Source organism: Aedes albopictus, chromosome 1 (assembly GCF_035046485.1).
Source record: "Aedes albopictus strain Foshan chromosome 1, AalbF5, whole genome shotgun sequence".
NCBI lineage: Eukaryota > Metazoa > Arthropoda > Insecta > Diptera > Culicidae > Aedes > Aedes albopictus.
Genome location: NC_085136.1, coordinates 210,799,967 through 210,820,974, shown reverse-complemented (window position 1 = coordinate 210,820,974; position 21,008 = coordinate 210,799,967). Strand labels below are relative to the sequence as shown.

General features: G+C 43.3%; 1 protein-coding gene across 2 annotated transcripts; it reads right to left on the bottom strand.

Moving 5' to 3' along the window:
• Positions 1 to 1,173: 1,173 nt before the first annotated feature.
• Positions 1,174 to 20,367, bottom strand: LOC109430308 (CLIP domain-containing serine protease B8). Of its 2 annotated transcripts, none has more exons than XM_019706361.3 (4): positions 20,213 to 20,367; positions 19,672 to 20,122; positions 19,324 to 19,619; positions 1,174 to 1,708 (listed from the first exon to the last, which is right to left on the bottom strand). In XM_019706361.3, exons 1-4 carry the CDS (start codon positions 20,259 to 20,261, stop codon positions 1,380 to 1,382), a joined length of 1,125 nt encoding a protein of 374 aa, XP_019561906.3. In that variant the 5' UTR covers positions 20,262 to 20,367; the 3' UTR covers positions 1,174 to 1,379. The 2 variants fall into 2 exon arrangements, with proteins under 2 accessions (XP_019561906.3, XP_019561905.3); XM_019706360.3 differs by having other exon boundaries at positions 19,672 to 20,125; positions 20,213 to 20,350.
• Between the last annotated feature and the right edge of the window lie 641 nt (positions 20,368 to 21,008).

The window sequence follows — 21,008 nt, the reverse complement described above, 5'->3', positions numbered from 1 at the left end:
TGCGAACGAGCTCGAAATTAAACGCACTTTGAACAATGAGGAATAATTGAACCGGTATAATGCCATGGTATGTAGAATATAACATCAAACTGAGAAACAGGCTTTCTTTCAGTTGGAACGACACGCCACGAGAAATAAGTTACACCGTAAATGATGCGATGTGCTTCCTTTAATCACACGTTTATCCTCGATCTCCTCCCAATCCCAGATTTACTAATAGCGATTCGATCCTGTCCCAGAGGAGCAAAATAATCACAAAATTACTGACTTGTTCATGTATCTCATCAGGTTCATTTTTCCGCCACTGGAGCACGTGCCCTGTGTTGAAAAGTCCATTCAATTAGGAGTTCCCTCCCTTAGTCACCCTCTTCTTCGGTCCACCACATCAGCCGGACGTACACACTCGACTCGATAGTCATCATCGAATGGCAGAAAAAGGAGAGGGCATGCTGCAGCCGACAATAGCTTGGTCACCCCTGGTTACCTTACCTGAGCGTCCATTTCCCACACCCACTACATACAAACAGGAAGCCAGAGGAGACTCTTGAAACAACCGATACACTGTATGAACGCACGTTGAGGGACTTCTTTTCCAATCAATTTCCCGTTTACAACAATACAAGTACAACAAGGGGGAATGGTCCAAGCGCAATAAATTGGTCTGCAACAAGACCATCGGCCACGTGCTGTTCCCATGGGTGACAACGCACCATCGTCGCTCATATTGCTACATACAGGTCACACGTGAAATATCCTTAAGCGAAGCGAGGTGGTCCTTGACTACATGGACGGCGGTGCAGACGATGAGACCACCAGCGAAGATTTAACCTAAATTCCCAATGAGAACAGAAACGCACTTGAATCGGACCGAGGCTTGTACAACAATGTTACCGATTTCGACAAACTGCTTACACAATGCTTCTCTTTCCGCAGGGGTTAAAAAGTATTGCGTCGTGAAGCAAACTAAAGAAAGATGACACGCAAGAGCAAATATTAGAGCCTAAAGGATCGCAAACCTCGGTACAACTTTTAATTAAGCAAAATATTAAACTAAAGAATTGCGATTGAATCGGAATTGTGGATTTTTAGTGCGAACCTCTTCAACCGAGTTGAGTTACTGGTCCCATTAATGTCGACAGTCTCAGCAGGAGCCCCAAGCAACAAAATGTGTCGCATTGATTGACCTTGTTTGTACACTCTCTATGGTGGTTCACTTTTCTTGACATTGCAACGGACCTTGACAACGAATCACAGGGGGTGAAAGGGATTATTTCTTTCTTGTCCCGAAAGGATTAACAACAGAAACATCTTTATGCTTCATTTTGTTATTCCCATTTTATTTCAATCTCTTAATAACAACATCCCTGCTTTCCTCCTGCTCAATTACTTGCAATTGTTCTCCTGACCCAGTCCCCATATTTGAAAATATTCGTATAAATACTGGGAACCCCTTCGGTGCCGCACTGGGACGGACCCCGGCTGACGATGCCGTAGGCAAACCAACGGGCATGCTGCCGGTTGTAGTACATCAACGGGGAACCGCTGTCCCCCCGGCAGGTGTCGTGCGCTTTCTGACCGCCGGCGCAGATTTGGCTGTCGGCTATGCGAATCGTATGCTCCGCGTAGACTGTTCGGCAACGTTCCTGATCGACGTGCGGTAAACTGACTTTCAGCTTTAGTTTACTCGGTACGCTGGTGCTGGTGTTGTCTGGAAAAAAAAGCAAGAAACAGCCTTTTTCATTTGTGAATGCAGAATGGACTATTCATAAACTCGTGAAAACTTTCATGCAATCTGATTTGAAACTGTCGATGGAGTAATTCTAATAAATATTTATCATAATATTTTTTCCCATCTCAGAAAACACATCAAAATAGTTATTTATGTAACGAGTTGCAATAATTACAGGAACAATCACTGAAGGAATTTCTGGAGAAACCCCTGACGGAATCTCTGGAAGAATTTTAGGTAAAATACTTGAAGGAATTTCTGGAGGAATCCCTGGAGGCGTTCTTGAAGAAATCCTTGGAAGAATTCCTGGAGGAATTCAAAAAAAAAAATCAAGGAATTCCAAAAGGATTTTCTGGAGGAATCTGTGAAGCCTACCTGGAGGATTTGCAGAAGCAATCCCTGGAAAAATTTCTTGAGGCATTCATAAAGAAATCCTTGGAAGAACTCCTGGAATCCTGGAGAAATCTATGGTGGAATCCTTTGAGGAATTCCTGAAATCAAGCCCATGCACATTACCGACGTTTCATACACTAGACGCTTCTCCACCTTTTGTCAAAATTGGGAAAAGCCCCTCCCTTGGCGCCACTTCTGTGCACGGGCCTGCCTGAAATAATCCGTGAAGGAATTCAAGGATGAATCTCTTAAGAATTTAACCCTTCAGGACATGCGCCGTTGTAAAAAGTACAACACCAGCAAAAAAAAAGTTGCTCGTCGTATACAACGCGAACGCGGTGCAGTTTCAGCTACTTGTTGATGGCGTGCGTCTTGAAAGGTTAAGGTGGAATCCCTGATGGTATTTCTGGAAGAATCCCTGGAGGAATTCTTTGAGAAATTTCTGGAGAAATATTAGCGGCACGCTAAAGCCTGGGTAGTGGGTATGCTGCGCAATTCAGATCCCATTGTGATCCACCTGCCTCTACCCAGCAACTCCTATCCCTACCTCCTCGTGGTACCGGCCGGAAACTATGAGCAACCTTAGGGAAGATCGGGTGCTTCGGCAAACCTGAGCGTCTGTTCTCCAGGAAGAGCGGCTCACAACAGCGTCTGATCTCCACGTTAGGGGTGGCTGATCTACGTCCGAGTGCTAGGGAAGGACTCTAAGCTCAACTGTGCACTATGGTCCTCCGGAAAGTAGGGGGTTGGTGTCAGGCCCTACGAGCCAGCCGTAAAAAACATTGTAGCACAAAATCAGCAACAGAATAATACGAACCGAGACCAACGGCAACGACCCCAGCGTACAAAAAGAACTTGCAATTGGAAACTCGGTACGTGGAACTGCTGATCTCTCAACTTCTTTGGGAGCACCCGCATCAGGTATCAGAAGGCCGGCTCCAGAGGCACGTTATCCTCCATTTGGGACATATGTGCCATCGCCAAAATAACAGCCTATTTCATCATCTACCTGAGGGAAAAGGAAGGAAAAAGGATTTGGATGGGGATAGGGACAGGAAGGGAAATAGGAAAAATACCCTGGAAGAGGGTACTAACGCACAAGCGTACCATAATGGGTTCAAACAGCGCCCTGAAAAGGGCACTGTAATAACGCATAAAGCGAAAGAGAGCCTATAGCTCTTTACCACAGCGGGTTAAGAACAACAGAATATCCTGAAGATTCAGGTTTCTGAAGTCAGTTTCACTTAATAAGTGTTTACCGAATACTCGGAAACGCAGTTGCGCGAAAACTGGACAGTTACATATCAAATGATATGAAGTTCCATAATCGGATTCACAGCTATCACAGGCAAATGAATCAGCTTGCTGAATATTCGACATGTGATAGCTGAGTCGGCAGTGGCCAGTCAATGCTTTGACCAGCATGCTGCAATTCTGCTTAGACAGATTAGTTAGATACTTCGCCACCCGTAGAGATGGCTCAGCACTATGCAATTTGGTTTGACGACATGACTCCAAACTATTCCAGTATTGTTTGTGCTGAGTGGCAGCCCAGATGTCAATCTGAAGCTTTACCCAACACTTGGATACCGGAATAGCTGGCTCAGGGCCAATGAAGTCATGTGATGCTCCAGTGCGAGCTAACTCATCAGCCAATTCATTTCCAGCGATGGAAGAATGGCCAGGTACCCATACAAGGTGAACAGCGTTTGCTGAATTCAGCTCCTCGATTTGAGTTCGACAAGCGATAACTATCTTCGACCTGGAGTTGGCCGAAGCAAGTGCTTTAATAGCAGCCTGGCTATCTGAACAGAAGTATATTACTTTGCCCATTACGTGCTGCTGAAGTGCTGATTGCACTCCACACATAAGAGCAAAGATTTCAGCCTGATACAGCCTTAGCTCACGAGAATAAACACCAGCACCTGCTCGACCTTCGAGAAGGGAGCCATCAGTGTAACATACGATGCCGTCTGAAATACTTCTTTCCAGATAGCCAGATGTCCACTCTTCCCGGGAAGGGAATTTCGTGGAAAATGTCCTATACGGAAAATTACAAGCAATTGTAAGATCACTTGGAGCAAGGACAGTTTTGTCCCAATTCACTAAAAGTGGAAACAACGAGGTGTGTGTTGATGTGCGGTTCACAGGAGTTTCCTCTAGTAGACCGAGTACCCGTAACCGGTAAGTGCAAGAAAGGGCTTCTTGTTTAAGATGAATGTGTAGTGGGGCAACGTCAAAGAGAACTTCGAGCGCTGCCGTAGGAGTTGAAGAGAACGCTCCAGACATCGCCATTAAGCACATCCTTTGGAGATGGCCTAATTTTGATTGGACCGTTCTCACTTCACCCTTTTGCCACCACACAAGACATCCATAAGCCAATATTGGCCGAACCACAGTTGTGAAGATCCATTTGATATACTTGGGTTTTAGACCCCAAGTTGTACCAAAAGTACGCCGGCATTGCCCGAAGGCCATACAAGCTTTCTTGATTCTGAACTCAATGTGAGGTGTCCAGGAAAGCTTGGAATCAATAATGACTCCAACGTACTTTACCTGTTCAGTCACATCGATTTCAGAATCAAAGAGACGCAAAGGTCGAACGCCATTACGGTTTCGCCTTTCCGTGAAAAGAACAATAGATGTTTTACTCGGATTAACCGAAAGGCCATATTGGCGACACCAACCCTCAACTACCTGAAGGGCGTTTTGCATCAGGTCGAAAAGGGTGCTGATGCACATACCAACTAACAATGTTAGGTAGTCGTCGGCAAAACCATAAGTAGGAAAACCGCTATTATTGAGTTGCCTCAATAGCGTATCTGCTACGAGATTCCACAAAAGCGGTGATAAGACTCCCCCTTGGGGGCATCCACAAACACTCAATTTCCTAATCCCTGCTAGACGCAATGTCGAGAAGAGATATCGGTTTTTGAGCATTTGGTGAATAAAATTGGAAATCATTGGAGATATACCATGACACCGTGCGGCTTCCAATATGGCATCGAAAGGCACGTTGTCAAAGTCACCCTCGATATCTAAGAAAACACCCAAACAAGATTGCTTTTGAGCGAATGCTTTCTCGATATCGTAAACAACCTTGTGTAAAAGAGTCACAGTGGACTTACCAGATTGGTAGGCATGTTGGTTCACATGAAGAGGCACGTTGGCCAGATGAACATCACGGATGTGATGGTCCACAATGCGTTCTAAGCATTTCAGAAGAAAAGAGGTCAAACTGATAGGTTTGAAACTCTTTGCTTCTTCATACGACGCACGACCCACTTTCGGAATAAACTTTACAGTAATATCCCTCCAGGATTTGGGAATATACCAAGGAATATACCCTGTAGCAAAACTACAAACAAGTAGTTTTTTCAAAACATGTTTGAAATAATCAAATCCCTTCTGAAGCAAAATAGGATAAATCCCATCTGCCCCAGGAGATTTGAAAGGAGCAAAGCTATTAAGAGCCCACTCAATCGATTCTATAGTTACAATACTCCGAGCCGAAGCTAAAGAATCATAACTACAAGAAAAGACATCAGGATCATCCGAAGATGTAACATCTACACATCCAGGGAAGTGTGTGCTGAATAAGCATTCCAGAACTTCCTCATCAGAGGAAGTCAGATCGCCATTTGGCAAACGAAGTTCGTTCACCCGGAAATCCTTAGATTTCGCAAGGATTTTGTTTAACCGACTGACTTCACTCAAGCTGGAAACATTTGTACAAAGGTTTTTCCAGCCGGATCGTTCAGCAGACCGGAGAGTTTTCCTGTAGGCCATGCGAGCCGACCTGAAAGCCTCCGAACCAGCCGAACGTCGTCTGTTCCAACTCTTTCTACATTGTTTCCTGAGTTTCGCCAGATCAGAGTTCCACCAAGGGGTTCCTCTTGTGATCTTCACAGACCGTAGAGGGCATGCTTCTTCAAAAGCTTCCATGATGAAGGTCGTTGTAGTATCAACGGCATCATCTAAATCACTTGGAGTGTCAATGGATGGTGAATATCCATGAAATTTGGCTGCAACCAAATCAGTATAAAGATCCCAGTTTGTTGACCGAGGATTCCTGAAACGCAATGTTTGCGAAGTAACATTTAAATGTTCAAAAAAGATGTAGCGATGGTCAGATAAAATTTCTTCATCTGACACATGCCAATTGGTCAGCTCGTGACTAATTCTGCTAGAGCAAAGCGTTATATCTAACACTTCCTCTCTAGCAGATACCATGAAGGTTGGGCGGTTGCCTATGTTAAGTAATGCAAGATCTGTACTACTTAAGTACTCCATCAAACTGGAGCCTCTCAAGTTAATGTCTGAGCTGCCCCAGATGATATGGTGAGCATTAGCATCACTGCCAACAATTAGCGGAAGGCCTTTTGAAGTGCAGTATGCGATGACTTGTTTGAAAGCATACGTAGGGGATGGTTCATCATGCGATAAATACACAGAACAATAGACGTATTTCCTGTTGAGGTTTCCAACAGATACATCAATTGTGATAGCACATACATCTCTGGTGGTTAGTTCAGAGATGAGTGTAGCAACTATTGCGTTGTTGACAAGCACACAGGCTCGAGGCATGACACGCGAGTTTGCCATTTCATGTTTACTGAAAGTGGCAAACACCGGGTTCACAAGCAGAGTTTCCCATTGCTCATGTGTACATAAATGTGACAGCGAGCCTCCTACCAAAATGTCTCCCAGCTCTTCAAAATCGCAGTGTGCTGCGCTGCTAGGAGGCTCACGAAAATCTGGTGGGTGCGAGCTTAGCGCCTAGCTCCCGGGGAGCTCGTCTCATGCGCAGCGTGAGCTGTTGGTATCTAAGGTGAAAAACAACTTCTTGGTAACGAAGAACCTCAACAACTTTTTTCCGTACACAACTCAATTGTCTGGTTGGTCTACACGATACGACTAGGGATTCTCAATGCAAAGGTTAAGGTATCAATTCTCGTTCGTTTAGGAAGTTTTTGTCGTGAAATTTTCTAATTTAATCAGCGCATGAGACGAAGCTCATGAGACACATCTTGAGAAAAATGAGGCACACAACTTTCAGTCTCAAAATGTACAGAGCTCCTGAGAGCTCGCTTGCCATGTGGCTCCCGTACATGGGACTACAGCACGTGTACATCAAGTCTGTTCACAAGGTTTCCTAGATAGAAATTTCCCTTACGAAAGTAAGGTTCTTGTACCAAGGCCACTTGGGCTGTACCATTTTGCATAAGTCTGCAAAGATTGATCGTTGCTGTTCTTTTATGCTGAAGATTGATCTGAGCTATCCTAACCGTAGCCACTACCCAAACTAGATAAGATTAAACTCTTCGCAACAGCAGCACAACAAAGAACAGCAACAATAAAACCAAATCGGTATCGATTGGAAAACGCCAAAGGCGAGGATACACAGAATACACTGTGTAAATCGCATAATGCGAAACCATGTAGGTGAAAATTTAAACTAATTAACAACATCTTCATAATCCCGCTCTTATTTAGCCTCAAGTGGGACTAAAGAAGGGCAGCTGATTGTCTCGGAGAAACACAAGGTCCACTGCACCATTGCTCCGGTTAGCGCAGTAAGGGCTACATACTGTGGAGGGCACCCTGGTACTCCACAGGCTCCGTTATCGGTTAGGTTTTTATTAGACCCCCTGGCCATTCATTCCTAGGCACGGTAAGCATAAAGCCGCATCACACCATGAATTAGGGGTCACCTGTTGGTGGATTCTTACCACCGGAACAGGCGGTCCGTAGTGTTATTCTTAGCCAATTGAGACAATCGCTACCGACACTACACAGCTATCTAGGCTGATCGAGAAAAGAAGTTAATATTGATGATCAACTTCATACGGACTCGAACAGCCGAAGCTGATCTCCACGTTAGGGGTGGCTGATCTACGTCCGAGTGCTAGGGAAGGACTCTAAGCTCAACTGTGCACTATGGTCCTCCGGAAAGTAGGGGGTTGGTGTCAGGCCCTACGAGCCAGCCGTAAAAAACATTGTAACACAAAATCAGCAACAGAATAATACGAACCGAGACCAACGGCAACGACCTCAGCGTACAAAAAGAACTTGCAATTGGAAACTCGGTACGTGGAACTGCTGATCTCTCAACTTCCTTGGGAGCACCCGCATACACGCCGATCTACTGAAGGACCATGGGTTCGGCATCGTAGCGCTGCAGGCGGTGTGATGAACAGGATCCGTGGTGCGAACGTTTAGAGGTAATCATCCGAAGTAACATTTACAGAACTTAATCGATTTATTTTAGTTTTATGAAAGATTTATAACGGTCATCTCAATGCCACTGGTCTATGTTTTAATTAACACTAAAAGCTTTCTATAAAGCATCGATAAAATTGTCACAAGACTAAACGACACAGAACATATTTGATTTATAACAGGTTTTATAGCAATCATTAAGAATACTATAAAATAACTTTTAAAAGACACATCGCTGCTTTCATAACATGCCAGTGGATGCACTCTACCATATTAGATGGCCAAAACTAATACCAATTGTAATCATGGCTCAAACGCTAATTGAATTTTAATATTAATTGTTTGCTAATTCACCATTCTCAAAATTAGGTCGAAAAAATGCTGTTTCAAAAATATATAGTAAATTTCGATATGTTCAAACTTCCACTGCAACATTTTTGGCCATCCATAGCCGACCACAGTGCAATGACATTCAATACCGATTTGAGCGCCAACTCTTACAAAGTAGCGAAAACCACAGGTGGATTTGTTGCTGGGTTATTGTGGTAATGACGTGACTAATGCCGGACGCACTTTTTCTTGGCAAGTTGCTGCTGCCATATTGGAATTCGGAACTTTACCCCTGCGTTATGTCCGTTATATCCGAATAAAATCGTCTAAATAAAACATAGGGTATCGCGCCACTTGGGCGGTGGCTTCTATATTCGTCTGTTTTCCACTACAACTCAGTCAATTTTGAACCAATTGGACTTGAAATGTTGTACACGGGTAGATACTATACCTATCTCACCACATTCTAAAAGTTGTGTCAATTGGTTCAAATTTGACTGAGTTCTAGTGGAAAACAGACGAATATAGAAGCCACCGCCCAAGTGGCGCGATTCCCTACCTTAATAATTTGAAGCCCAAGACAGCAAGCCAAAAATAATTCACATTCAGAAAGCTGCATATGCATGAAATATACGAATTTCACTTTTTCACAGGTCAGAATTTATCTCCAAAACTGCACTATTTGGGAAGCACGTTAATTTTGAGCACTTATAATCCACTTGTTGTTGCTCTCCACTTTCCTTTGAAAACCTCTATAAGTGTGGTCCACTTGGTTGGAAGGCGTTTTTATAGCGGTTGGCAGAAGGTTGGTTTTATTGGCAGTTTTATAAAATTTGCCATGAAAACTACTAATTGAGCAGCATAAAACTTGAAATGTTACTTGGGGCGGCAACACACGCGAGCTGGGAACAGCATTCGTCGTGTTGGGTGATATGCAGAGGCGCGTGTGATCGGTTGGTGGCCGATCGACGAAAGAATGTGCAGTTTGAAGATCAAGGGCCGATTCTTCAACTTCAGCATAATAAACGTGCACAGCCCACACTCCGGAAGCACTGATGATGACAAGGACGCATTTTACGCGCAGCTCGAACGCGAGTACGATCGCTGCCCAAGCCACGACGTCAAGATCATTAAAGGAGATTTGAACGCTCAGGTAGGCCAGGAGGAGGAATTCCGATCAACGATTGGTAGGTTCAGAGCCCACCAGCAGACGAACGAAAACGGCCTACGACTCATTGATTTCGCCGCTTCCAAAATATGGCCATACGTAGCACCTCTCACATAGCCTCTTTTATCGTTACACCTGGATATCACCACAGCTGACAGAATCTCAAATCGACCACGTTCTGATTGACGGACGGCACTTCTCCGACATTATCGACGTCAGGACCTATCGTGGCGCCAACATCGGCTCCGACCACTATCTGGTGATGGTGAAACTGCGCCCAAAACTCTTTATCATCAACAATGTACGGTACCGGCGACCGCCACGGTACAACCTAAAGTGACTGAAACAACCGGATATCACATCAGCATACGCGCAGAATCTCGAGGCCGCGGTTCGACGAAGAGTGCAGCACGGTTTTGGGGGAGAAGACCGCAGCGAGGGCGGTAATGCTGCATCAAGGGACTCGACAGAACGTGGAACGTTACAAACAGGAGCGGAAACAGCATACCCGCCTCTTTCGGGAGAAAAAGTGCCGCCTGGAAGAAGCGGAGTGTGAAGAAATGGAACTGCTGTACCCTTTCTAAGAAACACGGAAGTTCTATCAGAAGCTCAACGCATCCCGCAACGGCTCCGTGCCGCGAGCCGAATTATGCAGGGTTAAAGACGGAGGCCTCTTGACGGACGGACGTGAGGTGATCGAAAGGTGGAAGCAGCACTTCGATAAGCACCTGAACGGCGTGGAGAACGTAGGCACGGGAGCCCACGACAACGGAGGAAACGACGACGCCAATGCAGAGAAGGACGGAAATGAACCAACTCCCACGCTGAGGGAAGTTAAGGAAGCCATTCACCAGCTCAAAACCAACAAAGCAGCTGGTAAGGATGGTATCGCAGCTGAACTCATCAAGATGGACCCAGAAAATTTGGCCACCTGTCTGCATCGGCTGATAGTCAGAATCTGGGAAACCGAATAGCTACCGGAGGAGTGGAAGGAAGTAATCTGCCCCATTCGCAAGAAAGGAGACCATATGGAATGTGAGAACTTCAGGGCAATCACTATTTTGAATGCCGCCTACAAAGTGCTATCCCAGATCATCTTCCGTCGTCTGTCACCTAAAACGAATGAGTTCGTGGGAAGTTATCAAGCCGGCTTCATCGACGGCCGGTCGGCAACGGACCAGTACGGCAAATCCTCCAGAAATGCTGTGAATACCAGGTCCCAACGCATCACCTGTTCATCGACTTCAAAGCGGCATACGACAGTATCGACCGCGCAGTGCTATGGAGAATCATGGACGAAAACGGCTTTCCTGGGAAGCTGACTAGACTGATTAAAGCTAAGATGGACGGTGTGCAAAACTGCGTAAGGGTTTCGGGTGAACTATCCGGTTCATTCAAATCTTGCCGGGGATTGCGGCAAGGTGATGGACTCTCATGCCTACTCTTCAATATCGCCCTCGAAGATGTGATGCGACGAGCCGGGCTCAACAGCCGGGGAACGATTTTCACAAAATCCGGTCATTTGTATGCTTTGCGGACGGTTGGATATAATTGCCAGAAAATTTAGAACGGTGGCAGAGCTGTACACCCGCCTGAAACGCGAAGCAGCAAATGTCGGACCTTTGGTGAATGCCTCAAAAACAAAGTACATGCTGATAGGCGGAACCAAACACGATCGGATCCGTCTAGGTAGTAATGTAACGATAGATGGGGATACTTTCGAGGTGGTGGAGGAATTCGTCTACCTCGGATCCTCACTGACGGCTGACAACAACGTGAGCCGTGAAATTCGCATCATCAGAGGAAGTCGGGCCTTCTACGGGTTCCAGAAGAAACTGCTGGTCCTCTACGGGCACGAGACGTGGACCATGCTCGAGGAGGACCTGCAAGCACTCGGAGTTTTCGAGCGAAGCGTGCTAAGGACGATCTTCGGCGGTGTGCTGGAGAACGGTGTGTGGTGGAGAAGGATGAACCACGAGCTCACTGCACTTTTCAGCAAACCCAGCATCCAGAAGGTGGCCAAAGCCGGAAGGATACGGTGGGCAGGGCATGTTGCAAGAATGCCGGACAACAACCCTGCAAAGCTGGTGTTTGCAACTGATCCGGTTGGCACAAGAAGGCGTGAAGCGCAGAGAGCACGATGGGCGGACCAGGTGGAGCGTGACCTGGCGAGCATTGGGCGCGACCGAGGATGGAGAGCGGCAGCCACAAACCGAGTATTGTGGCGTAATATTGTTGATTATGTCTTGTCTTAAATGTGATGTTGAACAAATAAATGTTTGTATATCTAGGAGTTCTTCTGAGGATTCCTTCAAAAAATACTACTGGGATCCCTCAGAAATATATTGAGGATTTCTCAAAGAATTCTACCAGTACCTTTGTCTGCGAATTCTGCAGATATGTTTTTCAGAGATTCCTTCAGAATTTCCTCTTCGGATTTTTTAGGAATCCCTCCAGTGTTTTGTCAAGTATTTTTTCTTAGAATTACTCGCAGAGTTTTTCCATAAGTTTCTAACGATTTTTTTTTTCTAAAAAACAAAGATCGTATCTTACGGTGTTTGTCCAGGTATTATCCTTGACATTCGTCCAGGAATTGCTAACAAGATAACAGAAATTACTTTAGGATTTTTTGTACAGGAATTCTTAAAAAAAATCAAGAATTGCTTTTGGGAGTTTTCGAAGGTATCTCCAGAAGTTTTCTGAGGGATTTCTTGAAACAATGCTCCAGGGATTTCTTAGAAATCACTTCATGGATTCCTTAAAGGTGCGGTTGTTGAAATCCAAACTGACCATGATTGCATAGTTGACGTAACCACCATTGACAATGCCAGCATTTACAAGCTAATATCTATCACATATGCATAATTGTGACTAGTTTTATTCGATAAAGCTCAAGATCTGATCACTAGCTAGATGTCAACGTGAAAAAACATCTTAAACTTTCCATTATCCATTGTTAAAATTTTAAAAGTGTGTTAAAAACCACAGTGGCTCTTACGCCAATTATGCGAATATGGGCAGCAAAGATGGCTGTCACAGATGGTCACTAAACTATTCATGCCGATTTTCAAACGCACGAATCTGATCATCTCGCAGGCAAACAAAACAGAAAATGCTGCTTGTCGCCTTGGAAGAATTTTTGAAGATAAAATATCTCCTCAGTGGAATTTCAGAAGGAATCCTAGCAGGAATTTCTGAAAGAAAGGAGTTCCATGGTCAAGAAGGAGGATTCTCCGCACAAGTGTCAGCTTGAACCTCATATTCTTTGAACTGTGAACACTTTAGCAAAATTCCTCATTCGAGTACAATGATTTGTGGTAGTGAAGTAATGGTTCACAATGCAGTTGTTTGAACAACAACTTTTGTTTCCACGGTAAGGGCTTGCAAAACTGTGAAGGAAGTACAGGGGATGGCCAAAATGTTTGGGATAGGCAACTTTTTTTCTCTCACAAAAATGTTCAACATGCTGTAATTTTTTATAGAGTGCATCAAACATTCTTAAATTTTGACTGTTTGTTCACCTATTATATGTACATGATTGGTACAAATTTGAGCTTGATTGGTTAATGTTAGAAGCAGCAACGAAGTAGGTACACCGAATCTTTCAGCAGGGCAGTAATAATCATATTGGATTGCAGAGCCGCATGCTATAAAGCTAATTTATTATCAATTAGTCATTTCTTAAATATTAACGTACACAGCACTTACAGCTTCGGTGGTTTTCGCGGCGGAACAATGATTGTAGATCCATTGCATCCCTACTGCTGCTAGCTTCTACCTAGTCCAATTGAATACTAGAATCAGCAAGCACCGTTTACAAAGCAGAAAACGAGAAAACTATCGAAGACTGACATAAACACACAGAGTAAAGGAACAGACGTTCAGGGGTTCGTATAACCATTCGTACGTAACAGTTAATCTTTCGCGAAGTTAGAATCGTTCTAGTAAACACTATATTTTAGGCAACTAAATTTTGAGCTGTCATATCTCGGAAACCAGTGAACCGAATTGAATAAAATTTTTAACGTTTATCAACAATATGAAACGACGCTATAAAATATAATATTTTCTCACGATGAATAAAGATATACCGGTTTGACATTTTCACCCATGTAGAGGAAAATAAGTCAAATTTACAATATCATACAAAAAATACTAAATGTGTTATTCTTTCAATCCAAATTGGCTGTAATACATCTTATCAGAGATATCTTGAGAAAAGAAGCAGAAAATCTTTGGATGTCAGCACTTAAATTTAATGACATTGATGTAAAAAAATTACATTTTTACCCTTCTTACACCCATAAGAAGGGTATAAATTCCGCTTGGAAAACCGACTTTCGATCCGAGGCCCGCAGGACCGAGTCACATATACCAATCAACTCAGCTCGACGAATTGAGCAAATGTCTGTATGTGCGTGTGTGTGTGTGTGTGTGTATGTGTGTGTGTGTATATATGTTACAAAAAAATGTCACTCACGGTTCTCAGCCGTCTGTTGACCGATTTGAGTTCTCTTGGAAGCAAATGAAAGCTGCTACATCCTAGTAGAACGCTATTGAATTTTATTTTGATTGGACGTTCGGTTACCGAGATATCTTTCAAAGAGTGCTAGGGAGTAGTACAACTTAATTATTTTAGATATTTTTGACAAAGTGTATCACCATAAATTTCTCAGCCGGCTATCAACCGATTTGGGTTCTTAAGGCCCCCAACGAAAGCTACTACATCCTAGAAGAACGCTTTTGAATTTCATTCCGATTGGACATTTTGTAGCCGAGATATCTTTCGGGGAGTACTTTGGAGTAATACAACTTAACTTTTTAAGAGGTTTTTGACAAAATGCTTCATAATAAATGAATCAGGCGTGTGTCAATCGATTTGAGTTATCTCATCAGCAAATGAAAGGTGCAGCATCCTAGTAGTATGCTATTGAATTTCATTCCGTTTGGACATTTTGTTTCCGAGATATCTTTCGAGGAGTACTTAGGAGTAATAAAATTTACGCTATTGAGAGATTTTTGATAAAATGTATCATAATAAATTTCTCAGCCGTCTGTCAACCGATTCGGGTTCTCTTAGCATCAAATGAAAGCTACAACATCCTCGTACAATTATATTGAATTTCAAATAACTCAACGTACATATGTACAGATGGGTATTATAATAAGGGTCGTGAGTTCAAATCTCCCCATATAGCCGAGGCGGTAAACGCACGGGTATTCAGCATGACCATGCTGAGGGTGACGGGTTCGATTCCCGGTCGGTCCAGGATCTTTTCGTAAAGGAAATTTCCTTGACTTCCTTGGGCATAGAGTATCTTCGTGCCTGCCACACGATATACGCATGCAAAATGGTCATTGGCAGAGGAAGCTCTCAGTTAATAACTGTGGAAGTGCTCATAGAACACTAAGCTGAGAAGCAGGCTTTGTCCCAGTGAGGACGTTACGCCAAGAAGAGAGAGAGAGAGAGTTCAAATCTCACCTGAGCTGTGGATTTTTCCCCAATTTAACCAATAATTTACCCATCTGTACATATGCACGTTGAGTTATTTGAAATTCATAATTGACCACACGGATTGGTATTACCGAAAATTTGCACTTTGAGTGAGTCGTAATTGTATTGAAGTTTATTTTGATTGGACATTTAGTTACCGAGATTTCTTTTGAAGAGTATTTGGGAGTAATCTCAATAAATTCCTTTTTACCCTTCTTACACCCAAAAATCACAATCATACATACGAATAATACAACAATAATTTTAATGAGTGTAAGAAGGGTTCTGTTCACCATAGGTGGATTAATTCAGGTTTTTTCAAGAAGGATCCAAAAAGTTTCAATCCATGATATCTTTTCTCAACGTTCAAAAAGTACCTATGTTTTAATGACATGAGAAGCATCAATGTATTGTTGATAAGTTGTCTAAAAAATAGTGTTTAACGAGAACGATTCTAGCTTCGCGAAAGATTAACCAATCGAGCTCAAAATTGTACCAATGATGCACAAATAGTAGGTTAACCAAAAGTCAAAATTTGAGAATTTTCGATGCACTCTATGAACATTTACAGCGTTTTGAACTTTTTTGTGACAGAAAAAAAAGTTTTGGCCGCCCCCTGTAGCACAGCTTGTTCGCTTCAAATATCGTGTCTAGCAATATGGAACACGTGTTTGTTCCCATTCCCACCCCGAAGCCCGATGGTACTGATGGAAAAGATCATCTCAAGTCAATATGTTTGTAATGGCAAAAAATGTTGTATGTACTGTAACGTTTTGACGTTTTTCTCTTCTTTAAGTAAAATAATGTTGGTTTTGATTCACACACTTGACAAATAAAAATGAAAAATAAAAGTTGAATTGCATTTGCTTGTATTGAATGGAGTAGATAGAAAAGCGGTTTTGACGTTTTTCTCTTTTTTTAAGCAAAATGCTTTTGAATTCGTTTAATAGTTTATTAGAATATTTTAGGAAATTGACTAAATGTTTTGAATTAAACATAAACCCTGAATATAATCTGAATTTGCTCGTGACTGATTTGTGTTAGAAATAAATTATGTATGTCGACTTTTGGTTTGTGTCTCAGCTAACTCATATGCCATAAACGACGTAGTGAGTACAGTAAAGGCTCCTGAAAATATGCATCTCAATTACACCATCTTGACGAACCTAGATAGGCGCCAACTGATTCCAATCGCCATGCGAATAGTTCGTTGGCGCAATTTTACTAAAAGAATAGGGGGATTGTTAGAGTAAGTTTCTTTGAAACAAAATGACTTAAGCTCGGTCATTTCGTTCGCTACAAGGCTGGAGTGTAGAAGTGATCGCGTTTTTTTTGAAGATTAAGTTTTGAAACTAAGTTATAGTGAATTTCGGACTTTTCGAGTCACGTACCGAAGGTAATGCAGTGAAATGGTGTTTTCTCTGATGTAAGTGTTCTAAACGTTTTCTCTGTTGCTCTACAGTTTTATTAGTACGTCTTTCCGGTCTGCAAGACCGTTGTTTGCGACTTTCTACAACGTACTTATTTTTAGTACATAAAAAAGGTAATTATTAAGTGTATTTTAGTGTTTTCGTGTTGTTTAACTTAAAAATCTTATTCGCGTTGGACTTTCTCCAGCGCTTAGGCGCTTTTTATTGTACGGGCTGGTGCAAGTATCAGAACTCGACAAGCGGAGTCGATTTTGGGGTTCCGTGGCGTCTTCAGGCGTCAACCTCGTCCAGGAAGGACGGAATAGAGCTCGGGTGTCCGCTAAAGCCCGCCTTTCGAGGCAGTTAAACGGAGAAAAGTGAGGTTCGTCGTCAAAGTCGAACGAAACAACTCCGACGGTCGCCAAAAACCGTCGTCGACTCCACTACACGTCTAAAACCCCGGTGGAGAGAGTCCGAGAGCTCGGTCCCCCGTACGTCGCTAATCAGCGTACGCCGGACCAGGTCCGAATTTGGGAAGTAGAAGGCGTGGCATTCCCCGCTCGGCCTAGCAGGAACCTAATTACACGAAGCCGGGTCGCTGGGCTCTGTCGCGTCCCTATTGACCTTTGGAGGATCAACCCGGGAAGCACGACTTTGTCCGTGCCAAGCTCTCGTGGATAAAAAATCGGAAGCCTTCCGTCCAGCCACCACTTCCTCCGCACCATAATTCGGCCATCTTCCCGAGCTCAATCTGCATCGCTGCGCGCCATAGCAGCAGCTACAGCGGCAAGCCATCTGCCGCCATCGCTACCGAGGACGTCGAATCGAACGTCATCAGAACGAGCCGTCTTCGCCAGCAACGGCCGGGAACTCCGCGGCCAGGACAGCATCGGAGATCGAGACACCGCACCGCTACAAAAACCTGCGCAGGTACGTGGAAACTCTGTTCATGCCATGATTTGTTTCCCATAGTGTTTAGCTCCCCGTTATAGACATTTTCGTTAAAGTTCAACCCGAATAAGCCTAGTACTTTCTTGAATAAATGTTATTATTGAACTCGAAGTTCTGATAGTCAGTTGATTCCGTTTTGGGCATTTCCCTAGAGAATTCACCCTTTTACGTATATCTTTATTCCGTTTCCGTTTTTTGGTAGATTGACCTTTCAGGCTTCTGTTCTTCAATTGCGTGCGTTTGATTTGAGTGAGCTTAAGTTCGGGTATAAACGGGTTCAAGAAAAGGTTCAGGAGTTTGGCGTACCTACAGGTTCGTTACGTTGGCATTTTCCGTTAACAGTATAGCCGTTCACGAGTCCCCTGAGGTAATACAGTAAAACCTCCATGAGTCGATATTGAAGGGACCATCGACTCAAGGAAATATCGAATAGTGGAAGGTATGGAAAAATTTACCTCCATGAGTCGATATCGAGTCAAGGAACATCGACTCATGGAGGTTCGACTGTAGTCTCAGAAACAGTCGGGCAAATTTCAGAAAATACAGGTGGTCTCTCGCCTAGCGAGAGTGGCGCTAAAGCCATCTTGTTTGTTGAAACCTCGTGTGAGTCTTTGAACGGTTACAGTACCTAGTTGCAAAACTCGAGTCTTTTCAATTTTACGAGCTTTTTCGCAACTGTATGACTCGTGCTGTAAAACTCATCATTTTGAAACGTTTTGCATAAATTACTATTTTAATTAACAAATTGATCGTATTACAAATAAATTTTCAGCTACGTCACTTTGTGTCACTGAACTGAAGCATTTTTGATCTGTTCCAATGCTCTAGATGCACTACTAGTTAACCAATATGACTCAGACAGACACGCTGAACGTTGAAACGCGGTCAGCGTGTTATCCTGAACCTAACATCCTAGGAAGGTAAAGAAAAAGTGGGGGGATCACCGTTGGGTTGAACATTTTTTCTAGGTTGTCGGCACAACATTTATCAGATGAAGACTATGTTAACGCACATGAAATAATACGGCACGAAATATATGACAACGTCAATCATGCCTACATTTAGAAAAGTGGTTGAAGCCGGTTAGTTTAGATGTGAGCATTATCAGTTATGCTGTTTGTTTTTAAACTGTCCGAGATGAAAATGATACGCTTAGCGTGCAGGTCATGGGTTTATTACTCAACTTGACCTGTAATACATTCATTAACAAAATTTATTGTGACGAAGCTTACAATCAACTGTATCATAGATTCTAAAAACATCTCAATGTATTATGATGAAAGTGAATGGTTAATATAGTGTTTTTAGCAAATTCATGCCTGACATGAATCATCATGTGCGGTTAATAGTAGTTACAATGTGTGGCATAATTGATTATAGACAACAACAGATATAGTGTGTGCTTCAATGACTTGATCTGAGCGTCATAGGGCATAAACAAATTGTTTGAAAATGATCAGCGGTGTCTACCCTTTGATATGCATTATGATACTTCAGGATCAGTTTAATGCATTTTTGTATGCCTTTGTTCATTATTATTCGGAAACAGTTTTTTGCCTCAGCTGTTGTCCGGTTGATTATGAAACTCAGTGAAAGTTTTATCGATATAATAAATTGCAATACTCACAGAAATCCGTCCGTCCCCAGCCAGCCGCCACATACTTCATGTTTTCCTTGCTCAACTGTTCCGTTAAATTGTAGTAGCCTGGCAAACAAATGTGTCGAATGAAGTCCGTGAACGGAGCATCATTGGCCAGTTTGACCAACGCCACATCGTTGTATCGATCCCAGCTTTTACTATCATAGTCCGGATGGGGGATAGCTTTCTCCACTTCAACATCGAGTGCCTTTTCGTTGCAGTCTTCGTTCAAATCACAGTCCACTTCCGTGTCCAGATTGTGCTCTCCCAGTCGGACAAATTTGCTGAAAGAATCTACAGTTACGATATGTTTGCTAAATATAGGAATAAACTTACAGTGGCCCCAAGTTCGTATAACTCTTCCCCGTAACACAATGGGCAGCCGTGAGTACCCAGCGTTTCGCCACCAATGCCCCTCCACACGACGGGTGCAACATTCCGGTTTGCATCGACTCGTAGAACAACAACGCCAACCATGGGAATTCGTCGATGGTGGTAACTTGGCCTCCAAAGATCCGGTCCTCGGTGGTGTCCGCACCACAATTCGCGATCAAATCTTTGTCTAACTTCGGTAACTCTATTCGGGGATTCTGGTAAACGTTGGCCCTCGGTGGGCAGCAAACTGCCGTCCGGGAGCAATTTAGTTGGTTAACAAACTCTTGCTGTTCGTAGTCCAAAGGTCCGGTAGCGATCAACTTCTGGTAGGCTGTGCATCCGAACGTTGGAATGCAGTAACCGATCGCGTCTTCATTAGGGATCTCGCATGGCAGCAACGTGATTGCCTCAGCTACTGGAACGATCCGTTCGTTAAAAAGCTTGGCTGGGGTTTCCCCAAGTGGTTGGAACTACCAATAAAAAACAATTATCAGCTACTCACCTACGGTACCGAGGAACAGGAGAAGCGCAGAAGACTTCGCCGTAAACATGTTTGCGAGAGTGGGCTCCGTTGTCAACTGATCGGAGCGTGTGAGCTGGGAGTTTAATTTTTTGAATCTTCGCCATGGCACGCGCGTGGATTGGGATAGGTGAGCCAACCACCACGTTGCGTTGAGCTAAAGATTGATGACGGCACAAACTGGAATGAGCGATTTATAATTCGTACGGAAGTTGGTTCGCTGCGTTGAAGCCGCACAGCTGATTACAGGTTTTGGCAATTTTTTTTTATCCCAAGAGGGGGTCAGTAATTGCTAAGAAAAAGAGTTGATAGTGTATTAATAGCCATTCATCATTGCAAATGAGAAAACATGTGTCATGCAGCGTGGATACATTCAAACTCCTAGCTTGAAGCGGTAGGAATATTTTGGCACAAGTTGTAAGGATAGTTAAATATGGAGATGTCACACTGCAGACTCTCGGGCAGAATGCTGCTTTAGAAGTTTAATGTCTTCAGAAAGTGATAGAAGCTTTTACTAAAATATGGTTACTTTGAAAATTACGTTGAATATTCGAATGAAAAGTTTTGTTTGTGGGCAATGAACATTTTCCGAAAATGTGGCTACTTTGCAGGGGAAGTTTTCGACCCCAACAACGGTTTGCGACAACAGATAGAAGTATTCGGATCTAACACAAATATCCATGGATCTTTCGCACAATAATGCATTTAGAGCAATAATTATGTTGAATGTTAATGTTGTGTTTTATTTGACTCTATTAATTCAGATATTGACATAGAG